Below are 22,659 nucleotides of genomic sequence, written 5' to 3'. Positions count from 1 at the left end.
TTGTGCCGCCCCTCCGGTCCGTCTCTGTCTCCGGTCTGGTCCTCAGAAGGTGGGGGTGTTTGTGGACTATGAGGAGGGTCTGGTCTCCTTCTATGACGTAGATGCTGCAGCTCTGATCTACTCGTTCACTGGCTGCTCCTTCACAGAGAAGCTCCACCCATATTTCAGTCCCGAGCTTAATGATGATGGTACGAACTCTGCACCACTGATCATCTGTCCTGTCAATCAAACTGAGTAGAGCTAAGAATTGTTACTTTATTAACATATTACTTTATATTACAATTATTGTATATTACATAATATCTTTTTCTTTTGAAAGAGAAACATGAAACTGATATTTTAATTAATCAAGGAGAAGGCAAATAAAAAATATAACCAAGTATTTAAATAATGAAAAATAATTTTTGAAAAGTAATTTGTGCTCCAATTTTCTCCACTGCTGTGGGATCTTAAAGCGTTCACACAAACAGTTGGTCTTTGTGAGGTTTACTTTGCCTTTGCAGGCCAAAAACAACATAAAGAGGAGCAGCCTGCCGGCTGTTTGACTAGTAAGACTTAGAATCATTTATAGAGACGAGTTCTCTGCACAACGTGGTCACAGAACACAGTCAGGACACTTTAAACAAAAAGAAAACTTAGTACAAGAAGTACTAAGAGATTAAACAGAGATAGAATATGATCCTGTGGAGCGCATACAGGTCAGGCTGAAGAGATCAGAAACTGTCCCATTACAACACATCGAAGATTTCCAGTAGCACCAGTGTAACAACATTGTATATTAAGAAAATTACAGACAAACATTTAGCTGGTTTAAGGGGTCATGTGGGCAATTATCATAGTGTAGTGTGGAAAGGTTTGACTAATGATTTTAAACTTACTGGTTTTTCCAAATGTCATATTGTGGTAAGTGAAAGTTTAAAGCAATGTTATATTTTAGCTTTCATATGACTTTAGTTTTCCAGCTGTGGTCAGTGATCTAAAGTTGCTGTTTCATGTCCATAAACACGATGAAGTACATTTATATTTTATTGTTATTATTTAGCAAAAACTGATTGTAAAACAAAACTAAATGGAATCTAAATATGTGACAAATGTGTAAATAAACAATAATTAATGTTAAAATGAGTGAGCAGTGATTTCCCATCTACCGGCTCTAGCTGGGATAGGCTGCAGCCCCCCGGCGACCCCGACAAGGAAAAGTGGAAGAATATGGATGGGACAATGATTCCTTTGATGATTTGAGTAACAAATACTGAGAAGGAAAAATGTGTTTCATACACCAACAGTGTGAGCAAATTCTCATGGTGTATGTTGGTGAATTACAATTACATATATTTGGTGCCATTATTAGTTACTATTAACCTCTGTCTCTCTTCCACAGCATGTCTTTATCCTGTCTTCCTTCTCTCACCCCAACCAATCACAGCAGATGGCCCCGCCCCTCCCTGAGCCTGGTTCTGCTGGAGGTTTCTTCCTGTTAAAAGGGAGTTTTTCCTTCCCACTGTCGCCAAAGTGCTGCTCATAGGGGGGGTCATATGATTGTTGGGTTTTTCTCTGTATGTGTTATTGTAGGGTCGACCTTACAGTATAAAGCGCCTTGAGGTGACTGTTGTTGTGATTTGGTGCTGTGTAAATAAAACTGAATTGAATTGACCAGGCTGAAAGGGGGGAGAGAGAGAGAGACAGAGAGCCTGCAAGAAGGGTCTGGTGCTGCTGAAGGCCAGGATGGTGGATGGACGTCCTACAGAAGAGGCTGATGAGGCTCAGAGAATGAAACATGTTAACAGACTTTGATGTCATTAATAGGTATACGCCTACTTACCAACTTTTAACCCTGTGGGGTTGACAGACGCACCAGCGCGTCCAAATCACATGACCAATTTAAGATGACATTTCAACAAGTTGCTGTCTCCAGTTCAACTTCTGTTGAAACTGGACTTCAAACTAAATGCTAATGTAGGAGATGCAGTGACACCCCCATGATGTTTCTTCAGGAGATCGTCAGTGCAAATGTTCCTGGTCTGCTCCTGTGAATGTGACTATCAAAGTGTGCCATTATTTATGGGGAAATAATGTAAAAGTGTTCAGTCGCTCAGGTCCTGCTCTGAGACTGAGAAGCTTCACTTGTCTGTGAACACTTCACTCTGTTGCTCCATCAGTGGCAGGAATAGTTAGGGTCATATATATTTAGACAGTGACACAAGTTTTGTTTTTTTACCTGTTTATTCCAATTATAGTTATATGATGGACATGAACATAATGTGTAGACTGTCAGCTTTCATTTGAGGGCATCCACATTCAAATGGGACGAAGGGTTCGGGAGTTTCAGCTCCTTAAAATGTGCCAACCTCTTTTTAAAGGGACCAAATGTAATTGGACACCTAACTCAAAGGCTACTTGATGTGCAGGTGTGGGCAATTCCTCTGTTATGTCATTATCAGTTAAGCAGATTTAAAGGCCTGGAGTTGATTTGAGTTTTCGTGCTTGCATTTGAAAGATTTTGCTGTGAACAGACAACATGAGGTCAAATGAGCTCTAAGTGCAGGTGAAACAAGCCATCCTTAAGCCAGGAAAACAGAAAAAAACTATCCAAGAACTTCCTACAATATTCAGAGAGGCAGAATCTTTGAGAAAGAAAGAAGGCACTGGTGAACTCAGCACCTGAACATCCACACAAGACAGCAGTGGTGCATGATCGCAAAATCATTCCACGGTGAAGCCAACCAAGTGAACAACACTCCAGGAGGTTGTACCGATATCCAAATCTACCATAAAGAGAAGACTGCATGAAAGTAAACACAGACAGTTCACTGCAAGGTGCAAGACACTCATACACAGGGATGGGTATTGATAAGATTTTCACGATTCCGATTCCATTTTCGATTCTGTTTAACGATTCGATTCTTTATCGATTCTTTTTAAAAAAGGAGAACACTAAGGTCGTTTAGCTTAGAACTTTGTTTTATATCTTCTCTTTGAACAAGATAGAAATTTAGGAGTAACATGGCCTTACAAACCCAACAGTGAGAGCTTAAGAGATCCAGCCTACGGCTCTTCAATGGGGCGTCACAGGGTCCCCAGGAAAAACATTGTAAATGTAAAATAATAAAATAAATATTCTTCTGTAGCAATAACAAAGTATAACATAAATTATTCTGTAGCAATTACACAAGAATATCCAGTAATGTCCCTGCCTACAATTAAACACATTCACTTACTGAAAATCATCTGCTGTGGCAAACGGGTGCAAGCCTTTGACCACAAACTCAGTCACTGCTCGGTGACGTTCGTCTATCCTGCCTGAAAGGAGACGCTGCCGGTGTTCCAGATCTACTGGCGTTTAGATCAACTGGCGTTGGTCGAACAGATGTGTGGCAGTCTTGCGTTTCAGTAGCTCCTACCGACAAACCAGCAAAAAAAAGCCAAATGTGTCATCTACTACTACTAAACTACTAAATCTCCATTTGCACTATTTGCCTATTTGCACTACTCTGCCTGGTTTACACTCAATGTCACTTACCCATTATATTGTATATTATATAGCTTTCTTGTTATATGTAAAATTGTATTTATTTAAATTTTTACTTTTTAATTATTTTACTTGCATTTTTTAATCACTTTTATATTTAAATATATTTAAATGTTCATTTGCTATTTATCTAGGGATTGAAGAGTAACGCAATTTCTATTCTCCGTATGTCCTGTACATGTGGCAGAATCGACAAATAAAGTTGACTTTGACTTTGACTTTGATCTGTGACACTTGTGAGGTTATCTCAAACACACTCCGTCAGTCTTGATGCTGTTGAACAACAAAATGTTTACAAATGTGGCGAGTTTACCTGGTGATATCCTCGTGCGCGACGCGATCGCGAAAACAGCAAACAAGTAACACCACGCCGTTGTTGTTCACGGGACACAAAGAGTAAACGATCGGGAGACTCTTGTCGTCGTTATCGTTCCCCTCGCACGGTTTATTTCTCCGAATTCAGCGTTTTTGCTTCACAACTACAGCGAGCAGTTTACTTTGTGCACTAACATGGAGTCGAGTCAACCAGCGCCACCTCTGGCCAAGTGCCACAGCCTACAGCCAGATCAACCTGTGACACACATCTGCACCACGTTTGAATTCGTGTCATGCACATTTGTACCTTTCAATTGTGTCTGTTTGTGCGTCATGCAAATAAACCTTTGGAAAGAATGAAATGATATCATGTATTTATTATCAGCCTACATTTGTACAAAATGCCAAATTATATACACAAAGTCATAGAAATCACCACTCCAATTGGTCATCATGATTTTAATATTCTCTTTTTCCATAACAATGAAATACGCCTTGGACAAATATGACACATCAATATTTCATTAGTGTTGTCACATCACATCCTGTAAGCATCGTCTGTCTGTGTCTTTTCCCTGAAAATGAATATTTCCAGCCAATATAGGCAATTCATCAACATGGCTGGAGTTATATACAGTCTGTATAAGTGTGGTTAATCTAATGAAGATTTGTAAGGAGACGGCAGTTACTGTGAATTCACAGCAGTTACACAGTGATTAGTAATAAACAGCCAGTGAGAGTGAGTGGATATGACTGTTCCCACCACTAACACATGACCATAGCCCACTACTAGATTAACTTGTGACACATCTGCACCTGCTGCTATGATCACATTGAGTAGAGGCTGAGTGGCTGCACTTACCCCTGGTACATCCAAATCTACCCACAAACATGTTGAAAGATGCAATGCCAGCAATGTGGATTGTCAACACTAAAAACAATCAGTAAGCAAAGACAACAGGGATCAATTTTTTCTGTTTATTTAGCACCCACAACATTTGTAGTCGCCTTCTGCACAGGGGAAGTCCACACACACCGTGTGGTACCACTTTCCACAGAAGGTGCAATCTGCAAGATTGAATGAGATTGTCAGAGTCATTGTCTGACTGTTTATTACTGATCACTGTGTAACTGCTGTACATTCACAGTAACTGCCATCTCCTTATAAATGTTTATTAGATTGACCACACTTATGCAGACTGTATATCACAACCAACTCTAAAATGTTTGTTTGCAGAGGGCAGACACAGGCAGACTACGCTAACGACATGTGATGTTACAACACTGGTGAAATATTAGTGTGTTCACGACATTTTTCGTATGGGCAAAAGTATTGATATCAGGATGGTGATTCTTATGTGTATGTCATTTGGAATTTTGTACAAATGTAGGCTGATAATAAATACATGATATCATTTCATTCATTTCAAAGGTTTATTTGCATGACGCACAAACAGACACAGTTGAAAGGTACAAATGTGCATGACACGAATTCAAACGTGCTGCAGATGTGTGTCACAGGTTGATCTGGCTGTAGGCTGTGGCACTTGGCCAGAGGTGGCGCTGGTTGACTCGACTCCATGTTAGTGCACAAAGTAAACTGCTCGCTGTAGTTGTGAAGCAAAAACGCTGAATTCGGAGAAATAAACCGTGCGAGGGGAACGATAACGACGACAAGGGTCTCCCGATCGTTTACTCTTGCTGTCCTGTGAACAACAACGGCGTGGTATTACTTGTTTGCTGTTTTCGAGATCGCGTCGCGCATGAGGATATCACCAGGTAAACTCGCCACATTTGTAAACATTTTGTTGTTCAACAGCATCAAGACTGACGGAGTGTGTTTGAGACAACCTCACAAGTGTCACAGATGACACATTTGGCGTTTTTTTGCTGGTTTGTCGGTAGGAGCTACTGAAACGCAAGACTGCCACACATCTGTTCGACCAACGCCAGTTGATCTAAACGCCAGTTGATCTGGAACACCGGTAGACTGCAGCGAGAACTGCCAGCATCTGAGCCAGACTCTGTCTCTCTCATCATGGTCACTAAATGCACAGTAATGGCAGGTCTGTAATAAGGCAGATCGCACTAACATAATATGCACTGTTAGTTGATTATTTACCTGCCGCATTAACGGGAGAGGACGTGCAAACGTTACCGCTGCTGCTGGGTTGAGATTCACGAGTCGAGCGGAATTAAAAACACGACATTCATTTAAGGTCATCGCGTGTTTTTTGCATATTCGTAGTGTTTCCTCCCTTAAATGAAATCTCTACTTTGCAAGTATTGCAAGTTGCCCTGTTGTCATCCACTCTCGTAAAGTATAACCAAACTTTTGATCGTTTGAGCCGCCATGTTTCCTGTCAGGTAAATGACGCTCCGCAACGCGGTGACGTCATTCAGGGCGACTGGAATCGATAAGGGAATCGTTTGTAAAAATGGCAAACACTTCCAAGGAATTGCAACAGTGGGAACCGGTTCTCAACAAGAACCGGTTCCCACTGTTTTCGATACCCATCCCTACTCATAAACCTCAAGAACAGAAAGGCTAGATAGGACTTTGCTAAAAAAGAAAACCTAAGAAAAGCCAGCACAGTTCTGCAAAAACACTTGTGTTTCCTGATGATGTGACACAGGCCTGAAGCAGCTGAGTGAATTCTGAGCTGTTTAGAGACAGACTGTCTGCTCACATCCAGCTAAATTGGAATAGACCATGTGCACGTTAGCATATGCTACTTCCGGTGTGGAAACTCCTGTGGGGAGCTTTGTTTCCGGTGTCCTATTCGCGCCTGGTTTACGGTCCAAAACAAGTTAAGCAAATGAATGAATCAAGCGGCGATTTACATTTCTATAGATGTCTCGGGCATTTACCCAATATATCTGTAAATGATGTTCATCGACTTGTCGATATCTTTCCCCCGCGCCTCAGAGCAAAAGAGAAAATGCATTCAAATGTTATATTTCTCAGCTGTCTCTCATTTATCGCGGGTGTTATGTTCTAAAAATAATCAGCGAGAGGTGAAATCAAGGAGCCAATTTTATTTTTTGATGGTGCAAAACGTTTGGTGGACATCGTGGACATACAGCACTGCACTTCAGTCACACTGCTAGCATCGATGCAGCGATTCTGTACAGGAGAGACGGAGGAGATCGTCTGCAGCGATCAGGACGCAGGACGCAATGTGACGTAAAAAAAACAAAGCATGCAAACTCAAACAATCAAAAAATGATATGGCAACATGTGGCAATTGGTTGTATAGGAAGAGGGAGAAGTTTTAGGAGTGAGGGCGGCGAGTGCCACTGTTTCTGTGCCATATTGAATGATTTGGTTAATTTAAAATAATGCCAATAATGATTGAAGCTAAACCTGGGCGTTTCACTTGTCGACGACTAAACATAGGACAGAAAAGCAAACAGCAGCAGAAAGCTGGTGCAGTAAAGGCTGGGAGAGCAGCACTTCAACACTTAAGGCCTTTGCCAGCAAAGGGTTTTGAATAAAGTAATAGAAATTATCAATTTATTTTCAGTTATTTAATTTTTCCAAATACTTTTGAGCCTGAAACGAAGGCATTGTGTTAAAATACTTTAGTTTCTCATATTTTTATGCGGTCATTTTGTCCAACACACTGAATTAAAGCTGAACGTGTGCACTTCACCTGCATCAGAGCTGTTTCATTTAAAATTCATTGTGGTAATGTACCAACATTAGAAAATTTGTCTCAATCCAAATATTCATGGACCAAACTGTAAGTCTGTCAGCGCACTAAAATAAAAACAAACAGCCCAGTGGAGCTAACAGAGCGGCAGGAACAGCTGGATGACTCCTGTGAACGGACGAAGGATAAACAAGAGGCTGTCAGATGTCCACAACCATCGTTTTGTGAATGTCCAATCCTCCCGCCACCTGCAGGAGACAACAGGAAGTGATGTCACACACTGTTTTTTCTTGTTTTTAACTGAATCGACTCTGTAAACAGAGGAGGCCCCGAGAGCTCCGTGAACTAACAGAAAGATTTTAAAGGTAATTCTGTGTTGATCTGGGAGCCGATGAGGTGACTTCAGTTCTGTGGGCGTCAAACAGACCTGTGAGGGTTCTGGATTCGAAATGAGCTGAAGAGGTCCTGCTGGTGCTGTAGAGCAGCGGTCCCCAACCCCGGGCCACGGACCGGTACCGGGCCGCGAGAGCCGAGGCTCGGGTGAGAAGTTTATGGTTTTCAGGGTTTTATTGTGAACTTGGTTTCCCTGGGTCTTATTTTGAAAGAAATGTTTAAACGTTACCATAGCGACCAGCAGAGATGGACAGTAACGCGTTACTGTAATCTGATTACTTTTTTCGAGTAACGAGTAAAGTAAGGGATTACTATTGCAAAAACAGTAATTAGATTACCGTTACTTTCCCGTAGGAACGCTGCGTTACTGCGTTACTAAAACCGTGATTTTTTTGCGAGAATGTCTCATGACAGTGACGTAAGCGAGTGCGCCGTTAGTGACAACAGCTGTGTGCAGATCAACAATGGATCATATATCGAGTGCAGAGAGAGTATGAGCGTGCAGCGTTTAAAGCGTGGAAGTACTGACCTTACTTTGAGTTTGATTCCATAAAAAGTGACAAAAACATTAGTGTCCGCTGTGCGTGGGAAGAAAACTTCTTTTTACAGCGAAAAAACCCCTAAACTTCCAACAAGCACCGAGTAGCTACGACGTGATGGGAAACTCACAGAGAAACTCGCGGATTCTTCCACTGACCGCGGCACACCTGCACCAGGGTAACCCTCCGCCTACCCCACTCCTGCTTTACAGGTGAAAATAGAGCAACAGGACCGCTGAGTCTTTGACTTTATTTATTTTCTGCTGTGTTTTACTTGCATCTATTTGAAAGACTGAGTGTAAACACAAAAAATATTTTATTTTATGTGCTGGAATGTGCAGAAAATAGGTTTAAATGTTAAACTAATTTCTTCCAGTCAGAGAATGTTGCATATAATTAAATTTTTGCTTGATGCATAAAGTTAAAAGATTAAAACTAATAAAACAAGTTTTAAAAAGAGACTTTTCCATTTGATTACATTTTGTATGATGGATTATGTAGAAAAAGTAGAATTGGGCTGAAAGATCTATCGCTTTATCACCTCTTCAGGTTGTAAATCGTGTTTTTAAAAAGTAACTAAGTAATTAATTACTTTTGAAAATAAGTAATCAGTAAAGTAACGGGATTACTTTTTTGGGGAAGTAATCAGTAATTAGTTACTGATTACTTTTTTCAAGTAACTTGAGCAACACTGGCGACCAGACAGCATTAAGGGCAGAGAGGAGGACGCTGCTAATAAAGTTACACAATCACACAGTGAATTCATGTTTATCATTATATTTACAGAACACCAGTTTCTGTCTCGGTTGAATCATTTTAATTTGTTGTGTTTGTCTGCGACACCTTAAAGGCCGGTCGGTGAAAATATTGTCAGACATAAACTGGTCAGTGGCACAAAAAAGGTTGGGGAGCGCTGAGTTAGATAATCCTGCAAGTACAGCTTCACGATGTTCTTCCCTAAGCGACCTTCTCGGGTCTTTACTGTTGGAGCTTTCTCAGAGTCAGTTTCTAACTTTTGATGCATGTTTTGAGCCGTGCTGGTCGCATGCACGCACACATGTGTTAGCACCATAACTCTGTCCTGGACCCAGTTTGCACTTCAACATCCTTTTTGACCTTTCATACAATAAATCTAGAAGTAATGGCCGTATCTGCAGCCCTCCTCCCTGCACATGAACTGAGATCAGCTGATTGAAGCCCAAATGTTTCATGTTTCTTTCTTTCTATTTGCTCCTCATTCAGGTAACTGAAGAACCTTTATAGCAGTTTTAAGTATAACACTTTACTGCATTACTAGGAAACGTAACGTGGTTGTAGCACAGATTACGGCGCGTTGCTTTGGTGCAGACTCCAGTTTGAGTCCAGGTGGTGAAACGAGTCACAAAAACTCACCGCGCAGAACTCCTCGAAGGAGATTCTGCCGTCTCCGTCTTTGTCGGCGCCTATGATAGTTTTGTCGACGATCTGCTGCAGCTGTGTGTCTTTCAGGTTGCTTCCCACCATCGTCTTTAGGACCTGGAAGAGTTCTCCATTGGAGATGTAACCGTCTTTGTCCATGTCGTAGATCCTAAAGGCAACTGAGGCCAAAGAAAATCACAGAGGAAATGTGAAGGTAAGTTTCAGTTCGATTCCATGTTATTTATGTAGCACACAATCAAAACAACAACATTCGCCTCAAGGTGTTTAAAAATCGAGCATAGTTTATGAACCATGATGGTTAAAGCTGAAGTGCTTACAACGCAGCCGCTGCTCCTTGTTTCCTTTCACGCTGAACTGAAAGACTCCTTCAATGAACTCTGTGGAAAAGGAAAATCATCACTGTTGTTGTTTAAGGCTGAAGAACAAGAAGATCAAAAGGTCTGAGATACGATCGTCTCCACGCAGAGACAAAACGCTCCGAGAACAAACCGAACGGCTCGGTGCCTGCTGGGTAATCCTGCACACGTTGTGTTCATCGATTAATTATATGACTCAGCGGATCAGAGATGATATAAATGTCAAACCTGGACTGAGTAACTGAATCATGAGGATATTATTGACTGTAAAAAGGTGTCAAACTGTATCTGTGTGATAGCGATGAGGCTGTAACGGCTGAGCTGCTGTTCGTCTTCTGTAAAAACTCTTTCGCACCTCTGAAGTCGACTTCCCCGTTTTCGTCGGTGTCGAATATATCGATGACTCGCTGCACGAGGGGGTTCTGCTGGAGCTCTGGCAGGGACATGAACTCCTCCACGCTCAGGGATCCGGAGTCATCCAGGTCGAGTTTCTTAAATCTCCTTCCCAGCCTCTTAATCTGATTAGCGTCTGAAATGAAACACAGAGAGAGAGAAGGTGGTTTCTAGAGGAGATCACATGACCAGAGGCTGTCTGTCAGCTCTACCAGCAGAGGACACGCCGCAGTTTAAACACCTGTCGTCCACCTGTCGTCCACCTGTGCCTCACTTCCTGCCTCTTCATCCTGTCAGACTTACCGGCTGCCTGCTTGGTGCTGCCCATGGCTGCTGGCTGGACTTCACGGCTGTAACGGCTGTGCTGCGGGAGCTCCCGGTGCCTCGCTCTAAGCCCTAACACCCGGTCATGTGACACATCTTTCAACACTAATCACTCTGCTGATGACCACGAACTGAGCGTGCTCAGAAGGAACAGGGCAGCCCGGCACTCCACATCAGGAGATGATCTCACACACAAGAGCAAAGAAACTAGAACACTTTAAATAATCACATCTGATTAAATGCAGAAACTTTAACATGTCCTTTCTTTGGTCTCTGACTCTGAACGCCTCCACGATGGGACAGGCGTTGTTGTGCGTCTGCTGTGGTGAAACTGCAGCGGCCTGAAGGTGGACCACACGATGAACCAGAGATTTCACCACACACGCTTTAAAGAAAAGAAAAAAAGCAAACGTCCTTCACCGATATGTAGTTCTAACTATTAAAATATGTCCAAAGGTGTGACGATTACCTGTTTTTGAATTACTTGAACTGTACAGCTGATACCGTGAAAGTGTTCGACTCGTATATCCACTGATGAACGTATGAAGAGTCCCATATTACCTACATGTTGATGCTAGGCTCCTCTTTAAATAAACCTTTATTTAAAACTACATTGAACACGTGTGAATTCAGCTCACAGCAGAAACAAGCTGCAGCTCTACGTTACAGTCAGGACAAACCACATCAGGAGAAGTTTTGTTGTTTGTTTAAATCCTGAAGGCTCTGCATCACAGAACTGAGCTGAATATTTTGATTGGTGGGCTAGCTGAAGATGACGTGCTGCTTGGGGTCCAAGCCAGTGGGGGGTCCAGAGGGATAACATTCAGGCCTCAGCTGACCTGCATCCAGTGTTTGTTCTGATCCCATCGTCGCCATAAATTAACTCCATGTATTCACAAATCAGAAGGAGGAAACAAACTCTGACAAAAATGAAATGTTGGTTTAATAACAGCTCTGATCAGACTGCATTTGCTGGACATAGAAAAACCCGTTTACAGTACAAAGTTTGTGACCTCGAGGACAGAAAAATAAAATACTCTTTAAATCCAGATGGGCTGAGACCCTCATTAGTGTGTGATGGTTAACCATACAACACGCCTCACTCGTCCAGCCTGGGCGTGTTCTAATCCGACCTTTGCTCCTTGTTGATAAATATAAACCATAAAATCATAAAAAAAAAGGGTGAGGAGGAAAGAAACCCTGTGAAAAGCTGCAGTCAAGTCCAGTTTGTCTCTAAACGAAGATTCACAGGAACGTCACACTGAGTCCATCACGTTCATATTCTGAGCCTCACAGCAGATTCTGTCCACTGGTGAGAACAGAGGTGAGTACAGACGATCGTGTTCGCACTGTTTTTAAGTCCAAACCAAACGTGAGTCCTCCTCTGTCTGTGGCAGACTGCTGGCTGACTCCTGGCATGGTAAGTGGTAAGTTATCCAGATATGGGCCAGGACTGGCATAGTTTGGTGTATGTGGCCCAGGCCCATAGAAAACAGGTCTGGCCCGGATCCGGCATCAAGCTGGCACTTCTGACTGACTGGTGTCGTGGCAGGGTGTATGTCAGCCAGATGTGGGCCAGGTCTGGCAATGATGGCACTATTTATGCTCCTATTTTAGTTAGAAGACCCAAATGCCATGTTGCAATACTATACTGCTATGGTAGCCAATGTTTCAAATGCAGGTTTGACAGGTTTGTGAGTGTACACTTTATCCAAAACCTAGAGACGGTTTTGCCACCAGGTGGCTGTAGCTCAGGAGGTAGAGCAGGTCACCTACTGATCGGCAGGTTAGTGGTTCAAGAGTGTGAATGTGTATGAATGTAGTGAGGAAGCACTCAGTTTAGAGAAAGCGTGTGATTGGGTGAACGTGGCATGTTGTATAGAGCGCTTTGAGTGATCTGGGAGAGTAGAAAGGCGCTATAAAAGAATCAGTCCATTCACTGTCTGAACAGAGTTTCGTCATCTTCCTTATCACTATTATGTTCCGGCACATGTTGTTATTACTTGGATTGATCCCAGCTGACATCTGGGGCCAGAGCTGAAACTGTTCTGGGCCAGCACAGGACTGCCAGTGTGTCTGCAACTGGCCTTGTGCTGGCCCATGTGTGGGCCACCAAAGGGCCGTCATTCTTTGCCGTGTGTGGGCCAGATCCGGGCCATATTAATGAAACTACACTTGCAAGAACAGCAAAGGGCTCACGTACGAGGACAGGACACCTCTGGGTTCTTTAACAACATCAAACAACTCAGTGTTCCAACATCTGGAAGAGGCTGCAGAGTTCATGTTGTATGTGAATCCACTTGCCATAATAACCACAATGCATTTGTGATGTTTATTGGCTTAATGGTGGCCTCTCTCAGAGGCAGTGGTAAAACATTGTCAGATTATGAGAGACAAGCCTGGGCTGTATTATAGATCACAGTAAGTTAAAGTTTAACAGTTTAGCTTGTTATTATATATAGCTCTGGTTGTACCAGAGCGCTGTGCCTCCTTTTGCCACTAGGTGGCAGGTTCCTTAACATGTGGCTGTTTTTATAGGCAAGGTGTGTTCCTCGTGTAATCTGTCTGTGTTTAGGTTTCACTGGTTTTATTCACAGTCGTTTTTGAGTTGTTTCTATGTGTGCTAGCTGTAGGATGTTAGATGTCTCCCCTAACACACATTCACAGACGCTGAGTGAGGTCTGTGGTGTGTTTTTGATTCTGAAAGGATTTGGTGGAGCACTTTGGGACTTTGTTTTTATGTTATTTTTTTCTTCACCTGAGGGTTCTTATTGTTTGTGTGGTGCCATTGCCGGTAGGAGGAGAGGATCAGTGATGGTCACCCAAATACCCACATATGGCAAGAGCAGAGTTTTGCTGTTGCCTGAATCAAATACACAGAAACCAAGGATATGTTGTCTGGCAGTGACACCAATAGCAGGAACCCCCAACATCCTTCTCACACTGAGGAATTAGAGGACAGAGGACTGCTGAGACTCTTGGACCGTAATTGTATTAACAGACCTCTCTACACTGAATCATATCTGTTATTAACCTCTGTCTCTCTTCCACAGCATGTCTTTATCCTGTCTTCCTTCTCTCACCCCAACCAATCACAGCAGATGGCCCCGCCCCTCCCTGAGCCTGGTTCTGCTGGAGGTTTCTTCCTGTTAAAAGGGAGTTTTTCCTTCCCACTGTCACCAAAGTGCTGCTCATAGGGGGTCATATGATTGTTGGGTTTTTCTCTGTATGGATTATTGTAGGGTCTACTGTACAATATAAAGCGCCTTGAGGCAACTGAAGTTAGGGAACTTGTGAGTTTTAAAGGGTACGATCATGAAACCGTTCCTGTAATAGAACAATCTGAGGACATAATGAGTAAGCACATGAAGTTGTCAGGATGGGCATCTGTCACATCTGTCAGAACTGCTACGTTATGACTACAACCCTAACACTTGTTCCTTACTTTTAAAATATGAAATGTAAACAAAATTTCAAATAAGATGCATTTCCTTTCTTTCTCCCTTAGAGTGAAGAAATGTCTGCAGCCACCAATCTACAGTCTGAAGATCAGTTTCTGTGCTCCATCTGTCTGGATGTGTTCACTGATCCAGTCACCACATCATGTGGACACAACTACTGCAAAAACTGCATCACTCAGCACTGGGATGTTAATGACAGCTGCCAGTGTCCCAAGTGTAACAAGGTGTTCAAGACAAGGCCTGAACTTCATGTTAACACTTTGCTGTCTGAGATGGTTGCTCAGAGACGTGAAGCTCAGCAGAAAGCCAGCAGCAGCAGCTCAGAGCAACAAGCTGCCAAACCAGGAGAAGTTCCCTGTGACGTCTGCACTGGACCCAGACTGAAGGCCCTGAAGTCCTGCCTGGTGTGTCTGACCTCCTACTGTCAGACTCACCTGGAGCCTCATCTGACAGCTACAAGTCTGAAAAGACATCAGCTGATTGAGCCTGTGGAGAACCTGGAAAGCAGGATGTGTAGGAAGCACGATAAACATCTGGAGCTGTTCTGTAAGATCGACCAGACATGTGTCTGCATGCTCTGCTCTGTTCTAGATCACAAGGCTCATGAAGTTGTTCCTCTGAGAGAAGAATACGAAGGAAAGAAGGCAGAGCTGGAGAAGACAGAGGCTGAGATTCAGCAGATGATCCAGAAGAGACGACTGAAGATTCAGGAGATCAAAGAGTCGGTGAAGATGAGGAAAGATGCTGCAGACAGACAGAAAGCAGAAGGTGTTCAGGTCCTCACGGCTCTGATGGAGTCTGTTGAGAGACGCCTGAAGGAGCTCATAAAGGAGATCGAAGACAAACAGGAAACTACAGAGAAACAGGCTGAAGGACTCATCAAAGATCTGGAACAGGAAATCTCTGAGCTGATGGAGAGAAGCTCTGAGGTGGAGCAGCTCTCACGCTCTGAAGACCACCTCCACCTCCTCCAAAGCTTCTCCTCCCTGAAAGCTGCTCTATGCACCAAGGACTGGACAGAGGTCAGAGTCCGTCCACCATCATATGAGGGGACTGTGGGGAGAGCTGTGGAGACACTCAGGAAAGACATGAAGAAGCTGTTTGAGGCTGCAGAGCTGAAGAGGGTCCAGCAGGATGCAGTGGACGTGACTCTGGATCCTGATACAGCAAATCCTTATCTCATCCTGTCTGACGATGGAAAACAAGTGAATCATGGTGATGTGAGGAAGAAACTTCCGGACAACCCAGAGAGATTTTCTTACTGTGTTTGTGTTTTAACAGAGCAGAGTTTCTCTTCAGGCAGATTTTACTTTGAGGTTCAGGTTAAAGGAAAGACTGACTGGGACTTAGGAGTGTCCACAGAGTCGATCAACAGGAAGGGAAACATCAGACTGATTCCTCAAAATGGTTTCTGGACTGTGTGGCTGAGAAATGGAAGTGAGTACAGTGCTTGTGCCGCCCCTCCGGTCCGTCTCTGTCTCCGGTCTGGTCCTGAGAAGGTGGGGGTGTTTGTGGACTATGAGGAGGGTCTGGTCTCCTTCTATGACGTAGATGCTGCAGCTCTGATCTACTCGTTCACTGGCTGCTCCTTCACAGAGAAGCTCTTCCCGTACTTCAGTCCTGGGCTTTATCAAGGTGTGAAAAACTCTGCACCACTGATCATCTGTCCTGTCAATCAAATTGAGTAACAACGTATTTGAATTGATGAGATGATTTATTTTCATTAAAGGGAATAAATAATCAGGTCCTGTTTGCATGCTTTTATTTTCTAAGCATTCTCATTACTAACAGTGTTTTTAACTGATGTCCTCCCTTAGAAGGGGCACCACATTGATGTAATACACTCAAAAAGCTACATGAAGAATTGTTTCGTTTCATAACATGTAACAATTCTCAAGAATAGTAACAAAAGGTAGCTGATGTCATAGCATGTCATTGTCTTCATGGTCTGCAGAAAATGATGTGTGTTAATTTTTTTTAGTGTAACTCATATCATGTAAAAATGTCTTATTTTGGGGTATTTTGTGTCTTTACCCACATAGCAAAATTGGTATGGCCTGGATCTGGCCCACGCAATGTGCTTACACATGGCCCAGACATGGCAAAGAATGACGGCCCTTTGGTGGCCCAGATCTGGTTTGCCAGATGTGGCCCATACATGGGGCAGCACAAGGCCAGTTGTAGACACACTGCTAGCCCTGTGCTGGCCTAGAACAGTTTCAGCTCTGGCCCCAGATGTCGGCCTAATGTGTACCTTAATTAGGCCATGTAATAAGAACATGTGCCGGAACATAATAGTGCAAAAGTAAGATGACGAAACTCTGTTCAGACAGTGAATGAACTGATTCTTATATAGCGCTTTTCTGGTCTCCCAGATTACTCAAATTGCTCTATATAACATGATATATTCTCAATCATACGCTATCTGTAAACTGAGTGCTTCCTAACTACATTCATACACATTCACACTCTTGACATGCAGCCTGGAGGATCACACAGAGATCGAACCACTAACCTTCTGAATCAGTGGGTGACCTTCTCTACCTCCTGAGCTACAGCCACCTGGTGGCAAACATGAGTAAACCCTCACTAGGTTTTGGATAAAGTGTACACTCACAAACCTGTCAAACCTGCGTTTGAAACATTGGCTACCATAGCAGTATAGTATTGCAACATGGCATTTGGGTCTTCTAACTAAAATAGGAAAATAGGAACATAAACAGTGCCATCATTGCCAGACCTGGCCCACATCTGGCTGACATACACCCTGCCATGACACCAGTCAGTCAGAAGTGCCAGCTTGATGCCGGATCCAGGGACGACCTGTTTTCTGTGAGCCTAGGCCACATACACCAAACCACAATCATGCGAGATGTGGCATGCTATCGCATAAACAGTGCTATCTACACCAGGCCTGGCCCATATCTGGATGACATACGTCTTATCATGCCAGAAGTCAGTCAGCAGTGCTGGCTTGATACCAGATCCGGGCCAGACCTGCCTGTTATGTGGGTATAAGCAGTTTTAGTATTTTAATGAAAACTGACAATATAGATTCAGTGAAATCTGAAAATATGTGATTGTAACAAACACGAACTGTTAAACAATGAATGGTGATGTTGAAATGTTGTAACATGGAGCGAACAATGATTTGAATAAAACCCTGGTTCACAGGATGACACACTGCTCCATTTCTAACCTCTGTCTCTCTTCCACAGCATGTCTTTATCCTGTCTTCCTTCTCTCACCCCAACCAATCACAGCAGATGGCCCCGCCCCTCCCTGAGCCTGGTTCTGCTGGAGGTTTCTTCCTGTTAAAAGGGAGTTTTTCCTTCCCACTGTCGCCAAAGTGCTGCTCATAGGGGGTCATATGATTGTTGAGTTTTTCTCTCTATGTATTATTATATTATATACTGTACAATACAAAGCGCCTTGAGGCGACTGTTGTTGTGATTTGGCGCTGTATAAATAAAATTGAATTGAATTGAGATGCTCTCAAACTTTCAGCTCACTGTGAATGCAGCACCAGGGTTCACAGATCCGATGCCATATTTGATACTTTTAGCTTTACTTTATAATAAATTCTGATTTTAGCTGTTTTCTGTGAAGAGCAGGAACTGATTGTAATTTTACCTTCTTCATTAACCCTGATGTGGTTCCTGTCTGTGTCCAGCAGAGGGCTGCAACAGTTTCAAGGAGAGTTTGAAGTGTGCACACAGCTCAACTTCCTCTGCAATAAAAACATGAATGACAGAAAGAGAGAAGCTTTGCAGAGGAAAGGATCAAAAACACTGCTGCTCGGGTTTGAGAAAACTGAAGGCGCACACACATTTTAAACTCCTGTTCCAGATGTGTGTACCTCTAATCATGTGTGAATGAAACAAGCCTAACATTGCAGGAGGAGGCGGAGCCACAAAGAGGAGAGTCAGCATCATTTTCCAGAAATGAAAGTTAAAGTTAGTGAGAGTAACAGCACAGCTGCAGTCACAGATCTGTGCATTTGTGAAGAAAATCAGACCGAATTCATCTCCTCTTTCTAAACAACTGACTCAAAAACTGGTGAGTACAGCTGATGACATTTAATGTTTAACATACAGCATTAACGCAAAACTTTTCTTTTTATTCATATTTTATTATATGTGTGTGGGGGTGCACAAGTATGTTATATATCTGTAAATTTGTATATCTTTTGACATGTTCCTGGAGTTATTAAAAAATACATGTAACAAATTGTAATGAAGGTGAATTTCTGATGAACAGGGCATAAACAATAAGAAAAAATGCAGACTCTTAGTTACTAAATAGTGGAAAGGAGGTGGGATTAAATAAGCTCATGCTTCTTCCTTCTCATTTTTGAACATGTAAATTAGTTATAATTATTATTGCTTTGTTTTCCTTTTTTTGTTTGTCTCTTTTTGACTATTTTAATGTTCAAAATAAAGATTCAGCACTATACAATTTCACACTGGCATGTCAGAATAATTCAAGTGGAGGCTTAAATTAAACTAGAATAATGTGATCAGCAGTAACATCAATTACATCTACAAGTGCATAATCAACAACACTGAATTAATTTCTTTCTAAAAATGTGTTTTTGACACTTTCACTTTAGTTTTCAGAGACGTCTGCTGCCTCAGTCTGACATGTGACAGTATCAAATCAAAGAAAATAAGTTCAATGTCTCCGAAAAGATTAAACTCATGTTGTGCCAAGTGCAGGTTACTATAATCAGGTCCGAACCTGCAGGAGGCAACAAACAGAGCCGTTTGAGGTGGGGCAGAGCTGAAAGACAGAGCAGCTTCAGAGTCACATTATTATATTCTGCACCTGTGGTGTCCTAGTTGTGTTTCCTATTGTTGCTGCTCAGACTTTGTTGCATTCCCAATGTAAACCACCAAATATGTTTAATTAGAGTTGAACTTTTAATGCTCTGACTTCTGTTCTCAGAGCGCAGACATGTCCGCTGCCAGCAATCTGCGAGCTGAAGATCAGTTTCTGTGCGCCATCTGTCTGGAGGTGTTCGTCGATCCAGTCACCACACCATGTGGCCACAACTTCTGCAAAAGATGCATCACTCAGCACTGGGATGTTAATATGTCCTGCTGCTGTCCCATGTGTAAGGAGACGTTCAACACGAGACCTCAGTTGAAGGTCAACACTTTGCTTTCTGGCATAGTTTTTCAGCTCAAACGAGAAGCTCAGAAGAAAGTCAACAGCAGCAGCTCAGAGCAACAAGCTGCCAAACCGCAACTTCCCTGCAACGTCTTCACTGGAGCCAGACCAAAGGCCCTGAAGTCCTGCCGTGAGACACGCCTGGACCCTCGTCAACATCTGTACGGAGAGTTGGAAAGAGAGAGTGAGCTAGCGAGAGAGAGACAGCAAGATCTATGGAGCGAGCTAGAAAGAGAGTGTGAGCTAGCGAGAGAGTTACAGGAAGAGCAACGGCAGGATGTGTTGCTTGAGCTAGAACGAGAGAGTGAGCTAGCGAGAGAGAGACAGCAAGATCTATGGAGCGAGCTAGAAAGAGAGTGTGAGCTAGCGAGAGAGTTACAGGAAGAGCAACGGCAGGATCTGTTGCTTGAGCTAGAACGAGAGAGTGAGCTAGCGAGAGAGAGACAGCAAGATCTATGGAGCGAGCTAGAAAGAGAGTGTGAGCTAGCGAGAGAGTTACAGGAAGAGCAACGGCAGGATCTGTTGCTTGAGCTAGAACGAGAGAGTGAGCTAGCGAGAGAGAGACAGCAAGATCTATGGAGCGAGCTAGAGATGTAGAGAGACAGAGCAAATATATAGATAGAGTTGATTTAGATTTTCCAAAACCCTTTTATCAATAAAAACAGACAGCTAAAGATTTGAGAATAGAAGTAATAATCCAAACAAAAAAATATTTCTTTTTCAAGTGAATATTAAATCAACCACAATGTCTGTTTTTATCGAACATGTAAAGCCAAGGATGAAAGTCTGTAGAGTAAATAATCTCAATCTAAATAAAAAGTCAGAACTGCTTCTCCTGGAGCCCAAACACAGACTGTGATCTCCTGAAATCCAGGAAAGAGTGGAACACAGTTTCCCCTTTACAACATACTGGAGAATTTCATCATGGCTGGGATTTCAAACAAAGATAAAAGCATTTACAGCGACTGCACCAAGTAAAACCCTCCATTGTAGATTTCCAGCCTCTTTGGGTCTCCATGTATTCATCTGAAACCATTCCCAGATGGTCTCTCCATGCACTCTAAGAAATGAAATGTTATATTTACCTGGTGTTGGCTTTCACTGCAGTATAGTATCACTTCCTGTTCCTGATGCATTGCACAGTGGTGTTTTGTGTATGCCATTTAATTAAAAACTTTGTTGTTACACAGTGCAATGGTCAATTCCTTGATCCAATACAGACGCTCTGCTGAATCACCCACTAATTGTGTTCAAAGAATTCATTCATCGACTTAGAGCATCAAATCACAACAACAGTCGCCTCAAGGTGCTTTATATTGTAAGGTAGACCCTACAATAATAGATACAGAGAAAAACTCAACAATCATATGACCCCCTATGAGCAAGCACTTTGGTGACAGTGGGAAGGAAAAACTCCCTTTTAACAGGAAGAAACCTCCAGAACCAGGCTCAGGGAGGGGCGGGGCCATCTGCTGCGACCGGTTGGGGTGAGAGAAGGAAGACAGGATAAAGACATGCTGTGGAAGAGAGACTGTTAATAGGAAAATTGTACTTAGTAGTCAGTATAATCTTTTAATGATATAAGTTTGCATATGGTAGAATACTGCATGTAATCATTTGTGTGTAGAAGTATATAGTTGGTGGCATAGTGAAAGAATGTCTCATCCTAGGGGGCCTGTAACACTTCAAGGTGTTCTAGCGTCCACCCCCACATCCTGGGAGCATGGGAAGAGGTCGTACCTTGTTTTATTGTTTTATCGTAGCTATGTCTGTTTTAGTCTAAGTGCCTTTTGTTTAGATGAACTGCTGGACTTCTTCACTGTGTTATCTAGGGTGAACCATCTAGGGTGAGGGGGAGACTACCCTCTTTATGACCAAGGATGTTCTTTTTGTGCTGTTATATGACCCTTTGATCAGCAGGGCACCACACACACACACAAGCACCCACTGAAGTATAAATAAAGACCGGGGCAGTTTCTCAGTGCGAGTCTCAGTCTGGAGGCTGCCCTTGCTAGCAAGAAGTTCTGTGTGTTTCTCTTCTCTGAGTCTTTACTGAAGAAGTGTTTTAGAGTATATTTCCTTAACAGAGACAGAGGTTAATAAAAAGTAACAAGTATGACAAGTATGATTCAGTGCAGAGAGGTCTATTAACACATGAGGTATGTCGCAATTAAGGGGCCAAATCATTTGAAGGTCGATTATGCCACAGCCGGGCGACAAAGGCTGTCCCAATTCAAAGACTGCTCCAAATGCGGCCGACAAATCCATCTTTCATTTCCCTGAATTTGAAGGATGGGTCAGGTGTATCCTTCTTGGCCCAACCCATCCCAGAATTCATAGCGCGGCCCAGCCAATTCCAGTTTCCAACAATGGCGGCAGCTACTTAGCTTTAATATTACTCTTATTAATCTTTCTGGGTCACAAAATAAACTTTTATGATATTTTCAGGTGAGAATGTAGCTGTGTAAACTTCTAATATCTGCTCAATTTATTAAGATGTCACATGTTTGCAAAAGTGCTCCGACATTTTCTGAGACGTCTGTTACTCACCAGCTCGATATCTGACCGGGAGGTCGAGGCTCACTAGAGCCAGTGAGAACAGCAGATTCCCAGCACATCGTTTTCAGACCCATGCGGTCTTTCGCTACTCAGGTTAAACATGATATATATATTATTGTTTGGCTTTTTTCAATACCATGTTTTATTTGTTCCTGAGTCAAAAGGGCTTGGCTGAGATTAAAGTTATAGTTTTTTATCCATGCATTTTCTTCCGCTTATCCGAGGCACTGGACCCCCAATGTACAGGCAGCAACGCGAGGAGATACTAGAATACCCACCCCAGCCCGCCACCTCTCACCGGGGGCAAATCCAGACTAAGACAGAGTCCAGCCGCTCTCTGGGAGACTGGTTCCAACGCCATGCGTTGAGGCGAGCCCGAATATATCTAGCCAGTACCTCTCAACCTCACACACTAACTCAGGTTCCTTCCCTAACAGAGAGGTGACATTCCATGTTGCTGCCCGGCACATGATGCATCGGACCCCTACGGCACCTCCTGTGGGTGGTGGGCCTGCAGGAGGATGGGTCGATGTCCCCTTTTCG

General features: G+C 43.0%; 2 protein-coding genes across 3 annotated transcripts; one reads left to right on the top strand and one right to left on the bottom strand.

Moving 5' to 3' along the window:
* Nucleotides 1–6,863: 6,863 nt before the first annotated feature.
* ppp3r1b (protein phosphatase 3 (formerly 2B), regulatory s1ubunit B, alpha isoform, b) lies at nt 6,864–11,529 on the bottom strand. 2 transcript variants are annotated; one of them, XM_026169503.2, is made up of 5 exons: nt 10,904–11,529; nt 10,563–10,736; nt 10,169–10,228; nt 9,825–10,009; nt 6,864–7,748 (listed from the first exon to the last, which is right to left on the bottom strand). In XM_026169503.2, the coding sequence occupies exons 1-5, from the start codon at nt 10,926–10,928 to the stop codon at nt 7,701–7,703; spliced, it is 492 nt and encodes a 163-aa protein (XP_026025288.1). In that variant the 5' UTR covers nt 10,929–11,529; the 3' UTR covers nt 6,864–7,700. The 2 variants fall into 2 exon arrangements, with proteins under 2 accessions (XP_026025288.1, XP_080158437.1); XM_080302311.1 differs by lacking the exon at nt 10,169–10,228.
* LOC113023473 (E3 ubiquitin-protein ligase TRIM21-like) lies at nt 9,914–20,747 on the top strand. Its single transcript, XM_026169497.2, has 3 exons — nt 9,914–10,044; nt 14,433–18,444; nt 19,333–20,747. The coding sequence occupies exon 2, from the start codon at nt 14,442–14,444 to the stop codon at nt 16,071–16,073; it is 1,632 nt and encodes a 543-aa protein (XP_026025282.2). The 5' UTR covers nt 9,914–10,044; nt 14,433–14,441; the 3' UTR covers nt 16,074–18,444; nt 19,333–20,747.
* Nucleotides 20,748–22,659: the final 1,912 nt, after the last annotated feature.

This window comes from Astatotilapia calliptera, chromosome 6, assembly GCF_964374335.1.
Source record: "Astatotilapia calliptera chromosome 6, fAstCal68.1, whole genome shotgun sequence".
Taxonomy (NCBI): Eukaryota; Metazoa; Chordata; class Actinopteri; order Cichliformes; family Cichlidae; genus Astatotilapia; species Astatotilapia calliptera.
The sequence above is the reverse complement of the archived record's forward strand: the minus strand, read 5'-3'. Positions and strand labels throughout refer to the sequence as shown.

Coding starts and splice junctions, on each gene's coding strand:
- ppp3r1b (XM_026169503.2), bottom strand. CDS start 10,928: ATGGGCAGCACCAAGCAGGCAGCCG. Junction 10,229..10,562: donor CGGGGAAGTCGACTTCAGAG/GTGCGAAAGAGT, acceptor CCTTTTCCACAG/AGTTCATTGAAGGAGTCTTT. Junction 7,749..9,824: donor CCTTCGAGGAGTTCTGCGCG/GTGAGTTTTTGT, acceptor TGTCTCCTGCAG/GTGGCGGGAGGATTGGACAT.
- LOC113023473 (XM_026169497.2), top strand. CDS start 14,442: ATGTCTGCAGCCACCAATCTACAGTCTGAAGATCAGTTTCTGTGCTCC.